Below are 17,732 nucleotides of genomic sequence, written 5' to 3'. Positions count from 1 at the left end.
ATGACCTCCTCAACATGTCTTGAAGTTCTCCAGAGGCCTGTTAATGAACTAATCATTTGACTCAGGTGTGTTGACCCAGGGTGAAATCTAAAACCTGCAGGACACCGGCCCTCAAGGCCTGGAGTTCCGCCACCCTGATCTAATGTATTCATTTCTAATCTTGTCCATTCTGGTAACTGCAAATGATAATCTGAGCATCTCCAACTCTACTTTGCCCTGAGACTCATCTCCACCCACTCTACCCCGTCCACCCTCTCTTCTTCACCTCTCTTGTACTACATCTGTCTCTTTGGATGGTTCACCCCAGGTATTTAAAACAATCCATCCTCACTACTGTTTCTTGCACCTTCACCTTCCCTCTTGCCTCCCCCGCATTAACAGTTATTCTGTCTTGCTTCTGCTTTTATGCCTCTTCTCTCCAGTGCATACCTCCACCTCTCCAGGCTGTCTTCACCTTCTCCCCACCCTCCCTACAGATCACAACGTCATCTGCAAACATCATAGCCCACAGAGACTGACCTCATCTATCAACCTCCAAACAAGAGCTGATCTCTGATGATCCCACTCCCTCTTTGAACTCATCTGTCAGTCCTACCGCACAGCTCACCACTATCTTGCTGTCCTCATATCCTGCACCAGCCTCACATACTTCTCTGACCGTACACTTGTTCCCTTTATAAAAACCATGGTTACAGTTTCTCTCTCCATCTCCTTTTATCTTCCATTTATTCATTTTTTAAAATAAAATACTGAAGTACAAACCTGGATCACCAAACCTCTAACACCAAACTTTTTCCTCAGTTTTTAATTTCCCAAAGCTTAGTATCTTCACAGAAAACACTTAGAGCAAGATCAACATCACCTCAAACAATCTGGGGCATAAATATTTAACATACAGATGCTGTCTTCCCACTCAGGAGCAAATACTGTTGTTTAATTGTTATTCTCAAGATAAAAACAAAATGTCACACACACACAATACTTATTATGTTAGTGTTTCCTGCGCGTCTAAGCACCTTGGCACTGAAACATCTGCACAAAGAGCAGCAAAAAGAGAAAAATATATCAATCTGTCACAGTGCAGCTAGTAAAAGAGTAATTTGGGTGGTCCTGAGGTTGGCACAAACAGACTGAAGTGGCCCCCTGGCAGCAGAGACTTTTTCCGTAACAGCATTTAGTGGGCGGTGCAGCTTGATGCTGCAGTGATAAGTGCTCCACAGATAAAGATATAAATTTTGTCAGCCTTGAAACGTTTAAGTTTCAAGGTACAAATATAATTTTACAACCTCACAAAGGGAAGATTACGGACACAAACATCTTTTTAAATCCCATCACAGGTGCACCTGAACTCAATATTTTTGAGCAGCTCCATCAAGTGTCCACAGAAGACCTAAACCCAAGCTGCCTCTCCCACCACAGACACACTTCATGGCTCACTGAATGGGTGGAGACTGTGCACTTTTGGATAGTTAGCCGATGGACGGAAATAACCTCCTGGGTTGGGCTCTTCTGCGTTCCATGACCACTGACGACTGCATAGTTTACACACCGGGAAGCAACATGTCGCAGATACCTAAGAGGATATGTTTCGGGTTTAGATATATTTATAAGGAACACTACTTTGCAACCCACTATTCTTGTGGGTTTGAGCAGAGACAGGTATCAGCGTGAGGTATCAGGGATACAGTTTATTGTTGGGTATTCAGACCACGGCAAGAGGAGGGGGAACATGCTGTTTGAGGTGCTGGTGACACCATCAAATGATTCCTGAAGAAGAGCAAATGTACTGATCAGAGTTTTGGCTCATCAGATCTGCTGTGTAGTTTTATAAGGCATTTGTATTTTAATGCACAGAGAGCAGCAGGACTCCTTTTGTATTGGATATCCGGTAGAACAACCACAGTTAAATAAATTCAGGATGGTATAAGCAGAGCTCATTGGATCCTGTGACTTACAGGCGTGTTGTTCAAGTGCAAAATAACATTAAAATCAGTCAGCAGATGTTTGAGCTCAGCTGTGTGAGAAAATTGTGTGAGTTTAGTGTTTTGGTGCTATGAATAATCTTCAAAAAAAGAAATTTGGCATAGCTGTTTTGAAACAATTTTTGAAAGGACCCACAATTGCAAATTGAGGGGCTAATATTATATAATAATATAATAATGTAAAGTTTACTTCATTACAATTTCAGTTTCCAGTATATTGAAAACCCTCCAATTTAAAAATGACTGTTTTGTGGAGTTCATAAAAGGTTGTTCTTCAAAGACATGTAGTATTTACATGTCTGTATATTGTATATGTATATTAAGTTAAAAACATTGTAATTAATTTGAAAGTACAGGGATCATCTTACTGCACACAACACTTTCACTGCTGGTGTTTGTAGTGTATTTGAGTTAACAACCACAAACCTACTCAGTAGGTATTTATCAAACAGCACGTATCAGCCTGGTCTGCAGTCAGCAGAGACTGGGTGTGTTCGAGTCTCACATTTAAAACCACCCATAATCAGATCCACAGGAGCACAGCTGGACCCTCTTAGTCTGAAACGAGTGTTTTTGCTCAGATTCACTTCAAAACATGAAAACAAAAACAACTACAACAACATAGTATTAAATACACAGGCTGTAAAAAGCACCGATACTAGGATTTCCTTTTATTTCATAGTAAAGTTCAGTATTTACATCATATAGGAGCAGCACTAGGTTATCCCCCTTTGGTAAACTTTGATTTCATTGGTCATGAGACTTTTTAGTTTAGACTTTTTATCAGAAACAAATTTTAAAACAGAATCCTGAAATTGAATCTCACAGATCGGACAAGGCTCAAAACTGCACCAACACTGCCCCCCAGTGTTAGAAATCTGATACTGCAGCATCACAAATGTGAACCTTCAGGTAGAGCAGCTCAAGCTTAACTCATAGCATGGTTTTTATTCTTTTAAATGGCAGGTAGTGAGGCTTTGCTATGTGCTTTCGCATTTCATTTGTACGTAGACATGTCTAGCAAGTTTCTGTTACTAAGTTTAGATTACTTAGGAACACTTGGGCTGTTTGAGCAAGCAATAAAATGTTGTGCTTCTCTTTTTTATTGCTTGCCTAAGCTAATTCATTTGGCCCCGAATCTATATGTGTTTTTACAAACTAGGGGTTTTCCAACATATTTGATGAGTTTACAATCCACGCAATTAATTCAGTTTGATATTTCTAGCACTGTAAACAATGTCTCCAATCATAATTAACACATTATAGGTGGATTAAATTGATTTCAAATGGTCAAATTGTGATCAGTGTGTGAAAAAACTATTTTGCACTGGAGTAATTCAAATAATGACACGTGGTATGAAAGAAGTTTTTATTTCCCTTAGATGCACTGCAGACTTTACTTTTATTTGCTTATTTCAAAGCAGTCCAGAGAGGATTTTTAAATGATTTTCTTGTTTACAGGCACAGCAAACCTGGTTCAGCATCAATCATTTTAAATTCCAGAAAATTACAAAAGCACTCAAACTCCCTGAGATGAACTGGGATGAAAACTCCCACCGAGGCTGAAGCTGTGATTCACTGAATTGATCCCTTTACAGAAAACATGACGTTCACCACTGACCTGATGCCAATGCTGAAACAGCGCACCCTACAGCTATTGGGAGTACATGATAGAAACCACATGATGAAAGTTAAACATTCATGTCTGACTCCTTTGCTTCGGTACTGCTGGAAAACCTTTAACAGTAGATATGGTGTGCATTTGTGTGCATGTTTTTATCCCATCATAACGTTTTCCTGGTATATACAATATATGACAGTACAAAAAGCTGCTGATCATACAAACCTTTGCAGCTATGGATGTGAGGGATTCGCTGACTAAACAAACTTTACTCCTCTCACTTTAAGAAATACTAATATGCTGAATGAATTATTTATGTTATCAATCTATAACACAGACTCACTGCAGCTACCCCTCATTACTCAAGGCTGCAGTCTTTGAGGCACTGAAGAAAAGAAAAACACTTCTGTATGCAGGCTGTGTCACAACAAAAAGACACAACCACCGGACCCATCACTGCATGACCAGTGTGTATTTACATTTAATCTATCAGGAAATCAGCAGCTGAGAAGATCAGGGGCACCGCTACCTTCACCCACAGATTGTTGCAGGAGGTCCTGCTCACACTGACAAATATAATGCGAGATGTGTTAACGTCGTTATCTGCAAATATCTACAAACTAATCCTGCATACACCTTTGCCCATGCTTTGCATGTAAATGAACTCTAAAAATTCCTAAATACTTCCTGCAGTTGGCATATTTCACAGCTCACTGAGCTCAGATGAATATTCCCAACTTCTGTTGGCATATTTCTGTAGTGCACAAAAATATGGCCTCAAATTGGCATCTCTGTACCAGTTTAAGAATAAAGAAAAGCAACTCTTTGCGGTGCTATTTTTGGCAATCAAACTCTTGGGGTTTGTAAGTACATCAGTATACTATAACACTGTGATACCAGCCAAATGTAGTTGAAAGTTGAGCTTAACATATCCAGCCAGTATTAGCCAGTTTCATGTTTTTTGTATCCATGTGAATGCTGGTGTGAAAACTTTACTAACAGTCTAACAGATCAGCTTCAACGTTACTTAAAACCAGTCTAAAATACAGAGCATATGTTGGACTCTCTTTAAAAAACTATTCTCTCTTTTTTCTGATGAAATAAGAGTGCGGCATTAAACCTCAGCAGTCTAGCAAACACTCTGCTAAGAGGTTGCCTGTTGCTGATTTTAAGCTCAAAGGTTTCCACATTACAGCTGATCAATTTTCATACATTTCGCACTTCACTACTAAAATCAAAGTGCGCTGTGTCGAAGTCCGAAACAATGACTTTGTGTGTCTGTAATGCTGTTAAAAGTAACAGAAGTCTTTGAGGTTTGAGTGCTGGGTGAGAGGAGTGCTGTAGCCCGAGTTCCAGTCCCTCTCAAAGACAGCCTTCAGCTGTGATTGGACAGTTGACTCAACAGACTGTGACGCCGTCTGGTTGACAACCAATGCTGAGCCAGCCGTGTTCACAAAGTAGTCTCCTGACCAGTTGGATGTACCTGAAAACAGAAAGCCACAGATTATATTTAAGCACATTATCTTTTTTTTTTCTGAAAGACTGATTGGACAGATGATAATAAAGTATGTGTGACTAATGACATGCTTAGAAAAGCAGCCATCAGCTTGGCTTTTAACACCACCAACAAGTATTCAATTTCAGTATCATGATGTATTTTCTCATCTTGATGAAAATCACATTTTTCTGTTTTTTGGGGGATTAATTGAAACTGGTTGAAAAAGTTCTCTATGTGTACTCTTTAAGTCCTCTTAATGATTTCAAGAAAACAAATTTATTAGTAAACAAAAAAGTGTGCCTCACCTATGTATGCTATCTTGTCCGTCACCATGTACTTATTGTGGTTAACTCTTGCAAAGGGAATCTCCTTCTGCTTGGGGGTGGCAGGCACCACAAAGAGCCTCTAAATAAAGAAAACACAAAGTCATAACATAATGTTTTTATTAAGAATAAGCGCTATAAAGCGTATAACCTCCTTTCCCAGCGGGAGATGATGCTTGACCATAAGAGCCACTCACCACCTGGATGTCGAGGTTATTCTTGGGGTTATAAACCGAGGCCAGAGACTTCAGGAAAGAAAACATGACTGGCTGTGTGCTGTTCCAGCAGCTGATCAGCAGCCGCACTTTAATCCGCTTCTCATATGCAACTCGTCTCAGCTGCGTGTCAATGTCCGCCCAGTACCTGCAGAGGGCGCCATACGCACAGTACAAGCACAATGTTAAAACTTAATGTTTCTCACTTCCTTTCGGGATGATTTGATCAGGATATCCTGGTGTTTTATTGTGCAAACACGTTCATATTAATTTTATTACTGTTGATTTGACTAGAGTTGATGTAGGACCATAAAACAAAAACAAAGGTCAACTGTTTTCCTGTAGTTACATTTCACAACTATCAACAAAACTGCACCTTTTAGGATGTGAAAACTCCATGGTGGGCAGGTAGTTCATGACAGCGATGTAGACGAAGCTCTCAGCATCCTCCATCACACTGAGGATGGACTGAAGGTCTGGAGTCCTGCCGGCCGCACATAAGGATGGAGGGGAACTCTGATCGAGCAGAAAAAAGGATTATCAGTTCATTTTAGCAGCATTTTTTAAAATACAAAAAACTACAATATGCTAAACTACAAATGCACAGTAACGACTGGATGAACACGCGGCTATGTGGGACTGTGGGTTGATTTAGTAGCCTCAGTGGGGCTGTATTTAAAAAACATTACATTTTAAAAAGGTTTTGAATCTTGAATCCTGGAAACGTGAGCGCTGTAACAGAAACCAAAACTCTGTGCTGCACATTGTTTTCAAAAAGCTCTGGAATCCCCCGGCCCTGCATCGCCCTGAAAGAGGTGCCGATATCTGCCCATTTCTGTGACTGTAACAGAAACCAAACATTCACATCTTCTTTCAGTACTGATGGCCAACTGTGAGTCAGAAAGTGACAAATTGTGGTTGCACGTTACATGTATACAAGCACAATGCTGAAAATGTCCCTCTCTCTGCATGATGTGACCATCTAGAAACACCAGTTATTTCCCATTTGGTCAGAAAGCAAACCTTAAAACTGCTTAGAGGTGATTAACTGGCTTGTATGACTCAACATCAAAAGAAAATCCCGCTCACCGACAGATAGACGTTGGATGGCGTGTTGTTAAGAGGCAGCTGGAGGGGTGTATCCTTGTTGTACATGGTGGAGAACCTCTCTGGCCACGGTGATGGGATTGACTTGCTCTCCCCCAGAAACCAGTAGGCTTCAAAGATCTTACTGAGGTCTGCTGCCAGGCAGCTGCAGTTGTAGACCACCACACCCAGCTCCTTCACCTGGAGACCAACACTAGAACATTAGTTACATTCGTTTTTTGCTGGTTTTGCATTTTTGAAACTGCAGAAAACAAAGAGGAAATAGGAAGGAAAAGTTGTTCCTTCTCTTCTGTCCCAGTTTAGATTTCTTTGGCCTACTGTTAAGCCAGTATCTTTTCTGATTAATTTATCACAAATATGTTTCTGGGACTTTAGCACAATCTTGTAAAAAGAGGATGCGAATGACAGCTCAGCAAAAGTCTGATTGAGAAATGTAGATGGGAGATGTGGTTTACCACACTGATGGTCCCACATTAGCATGTGTCAGCATGTGACTGAAACTTTATACCAACATAAAAACTTCTTCTTGAAAGCAGAAGAAATGGGACAGAGTCAGTGTCAGTATTCGGGCGGGACTACCGACACTGACGCTGTTTATAGATTTACAGGCCTGTTAGAGAAGCTTCAGATGATTCTTACTGGTGGAGCCCCGTAATTCATCCTGTGTGAAATAAACTGCTTTCTACTTTCAGACCCCCTCCCCACTGTTCCAGTTAAGCCGTTAGTTCACAAATTGTTGTGAAGAAAGTGAAGCTAATGTAAATATAATAAAACAATAGATTTTTGAGCATATACAGACCATGCTGATCTGTATTTAGGGAAAATTATTAAACGTGCTGAACTTTTGATTCTTTCTTATTGTTAACGGTTGTTGGGAGTGGGTGTGTGGACTTTTTTCACCCTTTGAAGAGAGAATCCAACATAAGGTCTGGGCCACCATTCTTCTGATTGGACGCCCTTCTGATGGGCAGGTGGGCAGTGCTGCTGTTGTCATATTCAGAGGTTGGTGCTTAAGCAGAGGGACATCCACTCCCTTTAATGCCACACCAAGTCAATAGTAGAAAGAACTGTTTAATAATAAATATACTGATAAGTTTGCTCTGTTTACCTTTAAACACACCGACTGTACTGAGCATCCACCTCTAACAGCATTTACATGACAGTGAGAGAGAGTCTGAGTGTTTGTGTACCTGTGTGAGGGACCTCCAGTCCATGTTGGCACTGCCAATGTAAACATGCTGCTTGTCCACAACCCAGAACTTGGTGTGAAGAACGCCTGTGGTGAGCTCCTTCATGTTTACGGTCCTAATATGGGCTCCTAAAACTCACAAAACAAACACTTATTTCCTAAAAACTAACAATTCTGGAAGCATTTTGCTCACAGGAATACTGGACAATGATAAATGAACATAACATATTCATTTTAGATTATTTTAGACAGAAGGAAGTGATACTCAGCATCTCAGAATAATCCATTTAGTAAATCAGAATGCTTATCAGTCTTATGCACCAAAAAACAAAAACAAAGAAATAAAAACAAAAAATGGTGCTTATGCATAGTTGTATGTTGCAATACCAGAGTTATTGTTAATGTCGCAGCTAAATAACTCCCATCACAACCAACCAACTTAACACAAGTGTCGATAAGAGGCTCACAGACTTCATGTGATGTCCCACATACAGTGAGACATCACAATATGTGTATTAAACTAATTTCATAATAACTCAGACAGCTCAGATCAGTCTGACCCCTGCAGGTGTGACGTTCAAATAGGGGTGGGTTTTTATAATCGATTTATCGATTAAAATCGATTCTGGCTTGGATAACGTAAAATCGATTCATTAAAATCTTGAATCGATTTTTTAATATAAATTTATTTTGCCCGAAATGCCAGAATCTCTGGTGAAATCTCACAAAATTTCAACAACCACCAAACAGCTAAGACAGTAAATGAGAGCAGGAACATGGATTCTGCACAAAGACTTAAACACACAGCCCAACCTCGGATCAGAATCAGTGAGATGTTGCCTTTCTCACAGTCGGGGCTGAAAGCCGACAGCGCGCTGATTCTGATCTGTCGGCGGTCCGCGCTTTGTGTTCACGCCCTTTATGCGCTGATTCTAAAGCTGTTAGTTTTATCTCTCTCCAAACAATATTGACCGAACCAGCAGCAAAAGAAGATCCAAACTAGGCTTCACATAAACAACATCATGAATTCACTCTGACTTTTATTGTTTTGCTTCAACCACGATGCACAGCTCTCTCGCATGCTCGCTCTCTTGCGCTCTCTCTCTCCCTCTCTCTCTCTGTACTGTTTTCTGCATTATTCGCTTGCTTGTTACGCACAAGTCTACCGTTGTTTACAGCGCTGTCGGCCGACGGTTTTTTTTTTTCGTTTTATATACTTCCGAAAATAAAACCTAATTTCTGCCGTTCAATACCGAACAAATTTAAACTTTTTAAAATTATGCAAAATGCAAAACGCTCAGCCTTGTCTCTAATAAAACCGCTGTAACTTCAGAGGTAATGTTCATGTGTTGATTAATGGTTTTCTTTCGTTTTTGATCTACTGCAGAAAATTTTTATAAAATCCCAGAACAGGAAAATCACCTTCATGTTTTTCTGTGTTTTATCCTCAGCTACTTTGACACAAAGGCCTCTGCTGTGATGCTCACACCTTTGATAAAGTCTTGGTGTGTCAGCTTCCTTTTTATAGATACAAAAATATGTAAATGTACTGATCTGAATTATAATATTTCTGACTGTCAAAATTTCCCAGATTCAAATCAAAGTGAATCGAATCAAATTAAATCGAATCGAATCGAATTAAATCGAATCGTGGATCGAATCGATTCGGGACCCTGTGAATCGGAATTGAATCGATTCTAGAAATCAGTGACGATACCCAGCCCTACGTTCAAAGGAAGCCAAGAGTCACCTGAGTCGTTGAGCAGCCTGAGGTCGTGCCGTGGCTGTTTCTCCTGCGGCATGTTGACAGCAATACGAACTGATAAATTCCCCGATAGTTCAGCGAGCCTGTTCAGAACAGCCTCACCCTGTGAGCACGGCGAGAAAATAAGGGATCAGTTATCTGTTTGTTTCACAATAACTGCTTTAGATCAAGGTCAGTCGGCACAATTAAAAGCACTTTGCATCAATTAATAATCAATCATTCTTCAGCATAATTTAATGTTAGAGGAAAATAGAAAAAGAAAACCGCAGACAACTCCAGCTGACCTGATTGGCTGTCGGCTCACGAGTGTGCGTGTCTTTGTTGGTGAGGGTCCAATAGAAGGAGGCGATGTCGACACTGCTGCGAGCCTCGTTCATCAGATTCATCCACGCTTGGAAGATGGATGGATGAGTGGTGCTGGAGTTAAACTCCAGGCCTTCGGGAATGCTCTCCACCAACACGATCCTGGAGACAGAGGAGAGTGGGAGAGTTTTTTCCTCAACGTCCAACGTCAAGAAAAATGAAATTACACGAATTCATGTGAAGCAGATAGTTTAACTAAGCTTTAAGTAAGAAAGTTTGCTGGCTTTGTCATCAAATAAGGTTTTAAAAAGCTTTTTGTTTTCCTGGATGTTGAACTCTTCTGCATACGCAGATTAAGCTGGAAGCAGGTGGTGGTTTCTAAAGTAAACTTACCTGCAGGGATCTGTGCAGGACTCCATGTTAGGCAGACGGAGGCTGATGTCGGGAACAGGGTGGGGAGAGGAAGAGGAGGCCCTCGGTATCAGGAGGTTACAGAGCGCCATGATGACCAGCAGCACACTAGCCACAGTGGCCAGAGCTATCAAACACCTGTAATACTGAGGAGGGAGGAGGAGACGTCCTTAGAATCTGCAGCTCTTGTTCAGCGTTTATTTCTCTGTCTTTATTTTTGACATAAACTGAAAAAATCATTGCGATTTATTTATATTGACGAGTAAAAATTCAGGTGTATTTGTGTGTTAGTGCTCTAACTCACCACCTGTGTCCTCCTGTTGTATTCTTGTCCCCGGGACTCATCCTCCAGCTAACGCACAAACACAACCACCACACAAGGACACTGTGAGAACATTCGATCCAGACTGAACCATAAACCTCTATCATACCAGACATCCACGCTCTCAATAACTGCTAGCACCCGCTAAAGTCATGGAAAAACCATCATTCTCTGAACATACAAAGGAAAAGAGTTCTATGCCTGCCAGCTTCCTAAACTGGCACTCATTCGAGTAACATCATTTAATTTAAGCAGTTACAGTCAATATAAATCTAAAGCAAAAGCATTTCCTGAAACACAATCCTTCACTTCCTCACATGATTTAAAAATTCCCTTGACTTCCAGCATTTGGCACGTCTGCAACATTACAGGAAAAACAACGACGTGGCCAAACTTCAGCAACATGCTTGGAATATTTTTCACAACAAAACAGAACATTGACTATACTGTGGCGCCTCGTTTATCGCAGGAGTTACGTTCTAAAAATAACCCGCGACAGGTGAAATCCACAAAGTAGCCAATGTTATTTTTTACAGTTATTATAGACACTTCAAGGCTGTAAAACCCGTCACTACACACTTTATGCACTTTTCTCAGACAGGCATGAACATTTTCACACTTTTCTCTCTTGTTTAAATACTCTCAAAGTTCAAACCTTCGTAGAAAAATAAGTCCAGTATTAGAGAATGAAACCTGCGGTTGCCTTCGACAGTGATTGTTGAGTTTATTGGGGTGAAATCTTACAAACATGCAGTAAAGCACTTCAGAGTCACACTGCTAGCGATAAAAGATTTATGTAAATTTGACAAGCTGAATGCATTCTGTACTGTACAGGAGACACGGCACCAGATTGATTGACAACGGTCTACAGCCAATCAGGACGCAGAACACAATGCGCTGTTAAAAAAAACAGCGAGGGCGCGAAAGGTGAACCGCGTCATAGCGAGAGACTGTACACAGCTTTATAACTGACCACTTAATTTTCTATGCACAGTGACCAGTGATTGCATAAATCATTAATCACTCTGTCTCACATCAAAGGGGCGACAGTTGATTTAAAAAATATGAAAGAAAAGAATACAGTGAAGGTAAGTAATAAATAATTAAGTAATAAGTAACTTAAATAAATATTAAAAGCGCATCAGGAAATGATTAAAAACTGGGATGTTTGTACACTGATGAAGCCCACATATTAAAGGAACTTTACCTGGTGGTACGGGATGCCGGTCTTCATGTTCACAGAAGAAATGAGCTCCGTCCTGTCAGCTCACATTCACTGTGTTGCTCTGCAGCTCTGAGACCAAACAAGAGGAACAAAACACAAACGTTACTTCAAGTCATCATGTTTCAGGGGTAAACACATGACGACTCAACCAATCCCGAAGCTGCACCCAAGGAAACTTTCCTGCACGGTTTAAAAAACATTTCATTTCCAAGTTTTGGCTGTAATGATATCTGTAAACAGCACCAGCAGCAGTGGATATTCATTTAATGCTATTTAATGGTACATGGCTTTGAGAAAGGACGGACCTGCAGTTTCTATCTGACTTAAGAGGTTGTCATTAACTTAAAGTAGCAGTGTAGTTTTCAACAACACAGCAGTCTCAAACACAACCAAACGTGGGACACACACCTCAGCTTGTCCTTTACACACTCAACAAAGAGAAGGTTCTAGTTGTTTTCACCACCACATACACAGAATGAACTGCACCATCTCCAGCACAAAGACAGCTCCAGCTGCTGAAAAGCTGCCTGCAGGGTGACAGGGCCTCTGAGCTTACAGCTAGCAGCTAGAAAAAAGGACCCCCACAAACTTACAAGTACAGAGATTAAGGATTAGTGTATTTTGTACTGAAATCTAATCTGATCAAACACAAAAACGTGATAAAGACAGAATGTGATGCTTCTTTACGAGATCTGACTACATCAAAGACAGAGGAAGTGCTGTGACTTGGTAAAATTGCGATATCGCTGAGCTGGAAGTCACAAGAGTCAAAGAAGCATGTGATACTGCATTGCGAAGCAAAAGCATTTTAGCTCTGAGTCATGCACAAATATTTGGAAATCTTTCAAGTCACACTTATGAAAGTTTTTATGAAAGTAGAGTCCATTGTGGTCTATCACAGACATACTGCTATACAGGCTGTCCGACCTGCACCAAGATATTTCTCTACTACTCCCACTATAAGTGCTATTACATTACAGCACAGTGTGATGGCTGATAGCTAGTTTGTAATACACATTACTCCAAAGTCAATTAAAACAACCGCATCATTTTGAACTTTTAATATAACACACTGAACACATTTATACACTTCAGGCCACCGGAAGTTTTCGCTCCTTATAAAGCTCAGTCACAAACAAGCTCTTTAACATACAGGACATATTTCAGGTAACCGACTCTTCCTGAAAAATGATTTCAAAGACGGGAAACATATTTCCTGCTAGAGACATATTTCTGGTCAGAGAGGAACACGTGACTAATATTTTAGTTTCACGCACTGTTGTTGTTGTTGTTTTAAGCATATGAAGAAATTTCTTAAATTAAGAAAAAGCAGATGAATGAATGTAAATGCTTAATTATTGCTAACACGCTAAAAGCAAAATGGCCCTGACCTCATTACACAAAGAGTCTTTGAGTGTTTTGTTTGTATCAAATTGTAAATTTTACTAGCTTTGACATGTTAAACATTAAACAGAACATATTTAAGGGCCAAATGCATCTAAGGAACACTACGAGTTTTGCTGGTGACCCGGTGGATGTTCAGAAGTTTTTACAATTTTACTTAAACAAACCATAGAAAGAGAAACTGCTTTGCACGTTCAAGTAAATTTCATACATCTGCTCTCAGTGACAAATCAAATACACTGTTTAGTCCTTTTCAAGTCGCTGGTTTAGAAGAAGCATAATAGCATTGAACTGGCCAAAATACCTAAAACATACAAAAAAACCTGTAGTTTACAAACAAAATGTTGTTAGTTCCATACAGTGAAACTCACTAAGACCATGATAGAAAAAAACAACCAAAAAAAAAACAAAAAAACTTTTCAACCTCTTTTTTTTTTTTTTTTGCTTTATAAAATTACCAAAAATAAGATGAAAATGCATTGACTTCTTTTAAGGTTACACGGATGCTTTGTTTTGATAATGACCAATTGCTGTTATTTGCATAGTCTCCTACAAAGTCCTCTTCTGAAGCAGGGAAACTTCTGACGTACTACAGTTTCCCAGTTTGAAGTAAGCAGAGTACTGTACTGGGCACAAAGTGGAACAAAATATTGTGTTTTCATGTTCCTGCCATGTACACTGGCATGGTGGCAGGATAAAGACAGTGCTCTTCTGTTTCTGAGGTGACATTTTGGAGCTGAATCACAGAGAATAAACTTGAGTTACTTTGAACAGACTCACTCTGTGATCTTAGTGCACTTATGTCAAACTCCTGTGCCTTCTGTGGGACATGACACACTGAACAATGCTGGAACATCATTATAAGAAACTCGAGTCTGGAACATGTTGAAACTACAAGTTAGCTCTAAGTGTCATACTGTTATAGCACCATATTTAATTTTATTATTTTAACTGTACTTAATAAAGCAAACCCAAAAGCCCCTCGGCTCGAACTGCATCTGTTAGCAGTGGACAAAGAAGAGTTTGTGCATCTGCGCAGAGGAACAAATGAATTAGAATTAGAGAAAACAACTCAGTGAGGAAGAAGTGACTCGAGATTTTTAGCTCAAGTTGTAGCGAGTGTCTCAGTGAGTGCAAGGATTGCTAAATCACTAAATTACCTACATGAATAAGACGAGTGTAACCATTTTCTGACGTTTGACTTAGACAACACAAGTGTGGTTAGCCAGCAGGAGGCTAAAACATGAATGTAGTTAAATGTGGGTCACTCTGGAGTTCGGCAAAGATCAAATAAATTAAAAACTACACATTAAGTAAAGCACTAATTAATTTACGATGAGGGAAAAGTCTTTGTTTAAACTCCCAAACTGCTAACAAACACTGTAGCCTGGATCTGTGTTAGTGAGCCGACGGAGAGTCGCTGACGATGCAAAACAAAAACAGTTCGCTATAAGCTCTAAAGAACATTTAACCCACCTGCTACTATGCGTCCAGGTTACTTACAGTCCCTCACACAGCAACGACGACGTGTGCAGTTTACCTACAGTGACATTTACGGTTAATATTCATTGTTAGATGCACGGAAATACATAAAGAGAAACACTTTTACAGCACTTGTTTTGTTTCACTGCCGTTTTGGCTACATGAGTGAGCAGGTCATGTGATCCGTGCAATTCAACCAATTAGAGTGGCGTTTTCACGTGACGTACAATATGGGCCTTACTGTAATGTAATTCTCCCCTTTCACCACGAGATGGCGCAAATAACACAGAGAAAGCGCTTACCCGAGTGAAGGAGGCTCCACCAGGTGGTAAGAAGAATAAACACAAACGCTAACCCCCTTAAAAAACGTACTGAAATACTGGGATGGATTCAGAGCATGTTACCTTAAAGCTTTTGACCTTCTACAGCAGAAGCCGAAGAAAGAAGCAGGCACGATTTTGTGGCCTGAGGTCTAACAGCTAATCTCCTCATATCCATCCGCCAGTTGCACTGCGGTTCTTTTTGTCTTCTGACACAGGTGATTTTTGCAGACTTTAGTTTTAACTGAAGGATCAGGTCACATGCTGTATTGCATACTTCTAGCTGAGATAAGCTATCAGTGTTTGACTTAAGCTTGTGACCCCTCAGTTTTATGCAGGAGAGAACAGATAATTGCACTTTCCACATTTTCATTTAGTTTGAGCCCTATATCTTCACAAATAGCACAGACTGGGGGTTCTTGATCCTTTTTACTGTCTTATGCATAGTTTCCATGTTTCACAATAACTGGTGCGGCACTAGTCACATCTACTGATGTCAGTTGCTGATGTTTATTTGTTGTGTCACAGTTTGTGTGGGGCTATATTTAGGGCTGGCACCCCAGGGCAGAGTGTTCTGGGCCTGGATCTTCTGTTCTGTTCTCCATGTGCCTGTATGAGCCTCCTGCAGGTGCTCAGGCTCTGAGGACATGCATGTTAGATTATTTGGTGATTCTAATCTGGCCTTAAGGATATGGAATAAAGTGCACTGCAGTGCATATGTGTTTAAAAGTAAGCATGAAAACCTCTTTCTTCATCACCAAAAGAGGTAAATAGCAACATAAATGAAATTAACAAAACTATACCCACATCAGCTGACATAAATCCAACTAGCCAAATCTCTTGTTACTTTACATGTATGGTTTCAGTTGTAATGGTAATACTAATACATTTCTTCTTGTTTACTAGCTTTGTCCGCATATCTAATAGTGTAAAACATGTGCATGCCTGTCTTTGTTTCTTCTTAGCTCCTATGCAGCTGTGCACAGTTTTAAGCAGGACTGACGATAAACTCCAGACAAAGCCCTGAAGGTGTTTGCACAGCCACAAAATAAAGAGGCTGGTTAACAGTTTTACACGGCAGTGTTCCCATGTCTCTCTCTGCTGTGGGCCTGATGGATCACCTGACAGAATAAAACAATGATGTGAACCCAAATACATATTTTGTATCTTTTAATTTGAAGTGCATTGATTTCACATGCCAAATGTTTTACACCACTTGGTGGCCATCTTGAAATGCCTCTGGGTACCTATTTTGGCAGGTATATTATTTAATACTCAGGTTTAGCATATGAATGGTACATTTCTTTGAGTGCCATGTTTCCAGTATATTTCTCTGCCGTGTTCCCACAATAACAAATAAATGAACACATTTGTTTGACTGTGGCTTCTGCTGCGGCTTGAGTTTTAGTGTTAACTTGTCTTCTGTCACTCACTCAAACTGCAGGTGAACCCTTCGTTCCAGGGTTCTCAAACTGTGAACCACTGGCCAGTTGTTGCCATTGTTAACCTCTTAAGCCCCAACGCCCCCTGATACGGGGGCAAAAAGCAGGAGATCAGGTAGGCTTGGGGCTTAAGAGGTTAACATTTCCTGCAACCCACAGGCATCACAAAGACAGTTATTTGAATTCATTCACCATCATTGTGGGCATTGCTCTTAGATTCCAGCTCTTTTGGCCTGAAAGCAAAGTAAACCTCTTCGGCATGACATCTGCTGTTGAGACACGAGGCCTCATTCATAGTCATAAAAATTAGATAAACCCACACAAAAATGAAAATTAGCAGCATAAACCATCTGAGGAGTACGTGGTGTGTTTATTTTTCCTGTGTGTTTCCTGTCCTCAGTCATGCTGGCTTCCTAACTTGGCACTTGGCAAAGTTCTTCTAGAAGCAAGCCTCAGCCACCTTGAAACACCTCCATGCTCTTAACCGAGCAGCTATTTTGCAATATTATTAAAATTACTTTCATAACTTTGTAAAATTTGCATGCATAGAATCCCAGAATCATCATTGCCTTGTCTCTCTCTTTTATAATCCTACAGGGGGCATTGTAGTGTAGGTGCAGACTTTGGCCTTTCCTTTTGCTCCTCACACATGAGCGCTGGTTGCAGGTGGAGGCAACAGGTTGGATAACAGTAGAGAGAAGAGGGACAGAGTGCAATTTATTTACACCAGCAGCTCACAATACAGTGACTATTAGGATCCATTAAAAACAGGGGACTGTGTTCATAAAAAGGGGAGTGGTGAATGGTCATATTTCCTTTTGTTAGCGGTGAAACCTGCTGTTTGATAAGAAAGAAAGAGGCCAGAGCAAAAAAATTCCATGATTATCACTCACACCTTTCCTCTCCTCGCTGCAGCGTTCCTACATAATTGTAGCAATGGGAATGTTTGCACTACAGAACAGCTTTACTATTGATTAGCATTTAAGTGTTCTTATTGCTGCCTTGAGGTGTGTTATGTATAAATGTGCTTTAGTGTAACCATGGAGATGGGCTCAGAAAAATCCCAGACAGTTTTATTTTTTTACAACAACAACGGGAGAGTTATGGCGAGGTTATAAAAAAC

At 40.3% G+C, this 17,732-nt stretch overlaps 1 protein-coding gene and 1 long non-coding RNA gene across 2 annotated transcripts; both read right to left on the bottom strand.

The window, feature by feature from the left end:
• Positions 1 to 4,610: 4,610 nt before the first annotated feature.
• pld3 (phospholipase D family member 3) lies at positions 4,611 to 15,032 on the bottom strand. Its single transcript, XM_085130817.1, has 12 exons — positions 14,842 to 15,032; positions 11,944 to 12,030; positions 10,719 to 10,766; positions 10,397 to 10,560; positions 9,985 to 10,165; positions 9,686 to 9,803; positions 7,937 to 8,064; positions 6,729 to 6,926; positions 6,016 to 6,155; positions 5,622 to 5,787; positions 5,407 to 5,506; positions 4,611 to 5,086 (listed from the first exon to the last, which is right to left on the bottom strand). The coding sequence occupies exons 2-12, from the start codon at positions 11,968 to 11,970 to the stop codon at positions 4,893 to 4,895; spliced, it is 1,464 nt and encodes a 487-aa protein (XP_084986943.1). The 5' UTR covers positions 11,971 to 12,030; positions 14,842 to 15,032; the 3' UTR covers positions 4,611 to 4,892.
• On the bottom strand, positions 11,258 to 11,937 carry LOC146503802 (uncharacterized). Its single transcript, XR_014868715.1, has 2 exons — positions 11,512 to 11,937; positions 11,258 to 11,475 (listed from the first exon to the last, which is right to left on the bottom strand). It is a non-coding gene; the product is annotated as an uncharacterized LOC146503802 (long non-coding RNA).
• Positions 15,033 to 17,732: the final 2,700 nt, after the last annotated feature.

Source organism: Neolamprologus multifasciatus, chromosome 14 (genome assembly GCF_963576455.1).
Source record: "Neolamprologus multifasciatus chromosome 14, fNeoMul1.2, whole genome shotgun sequence".
NCBI lineage: Eukaryota > Metazoa > Chordata > Actinopteri > Cichliformes > Cichlidae > Neolamprologus > Neolamprologus multifasciatus.
This window is presented reverse-complemented; position numbering and strand designations above follow the sequence as displayed.

Excerpts from the sequence above, each read along its gene's own strand:
- pld3 (XM_085130817.1), bottom strand. The coding sequence starts at position 11,970 with ATGAAGACCGGCATCCCGTACCACCAG. Across the intron at positions 10,561-10,718 it reads ACAACAGGAGGACACAGGTG|TATTACAGGTGTTTGATAGC; the intron begins GTGAGTTAGAGC and ends CTCCCTCCTCAG. Across the intron at positions 6,156-6,728 it reads CATCCAACGTCTATCTGTCG|AGTTCCCCTCCATCCTTATG; the intron begins GTGAGCGGGATT and ends CTGCTCGATCAG.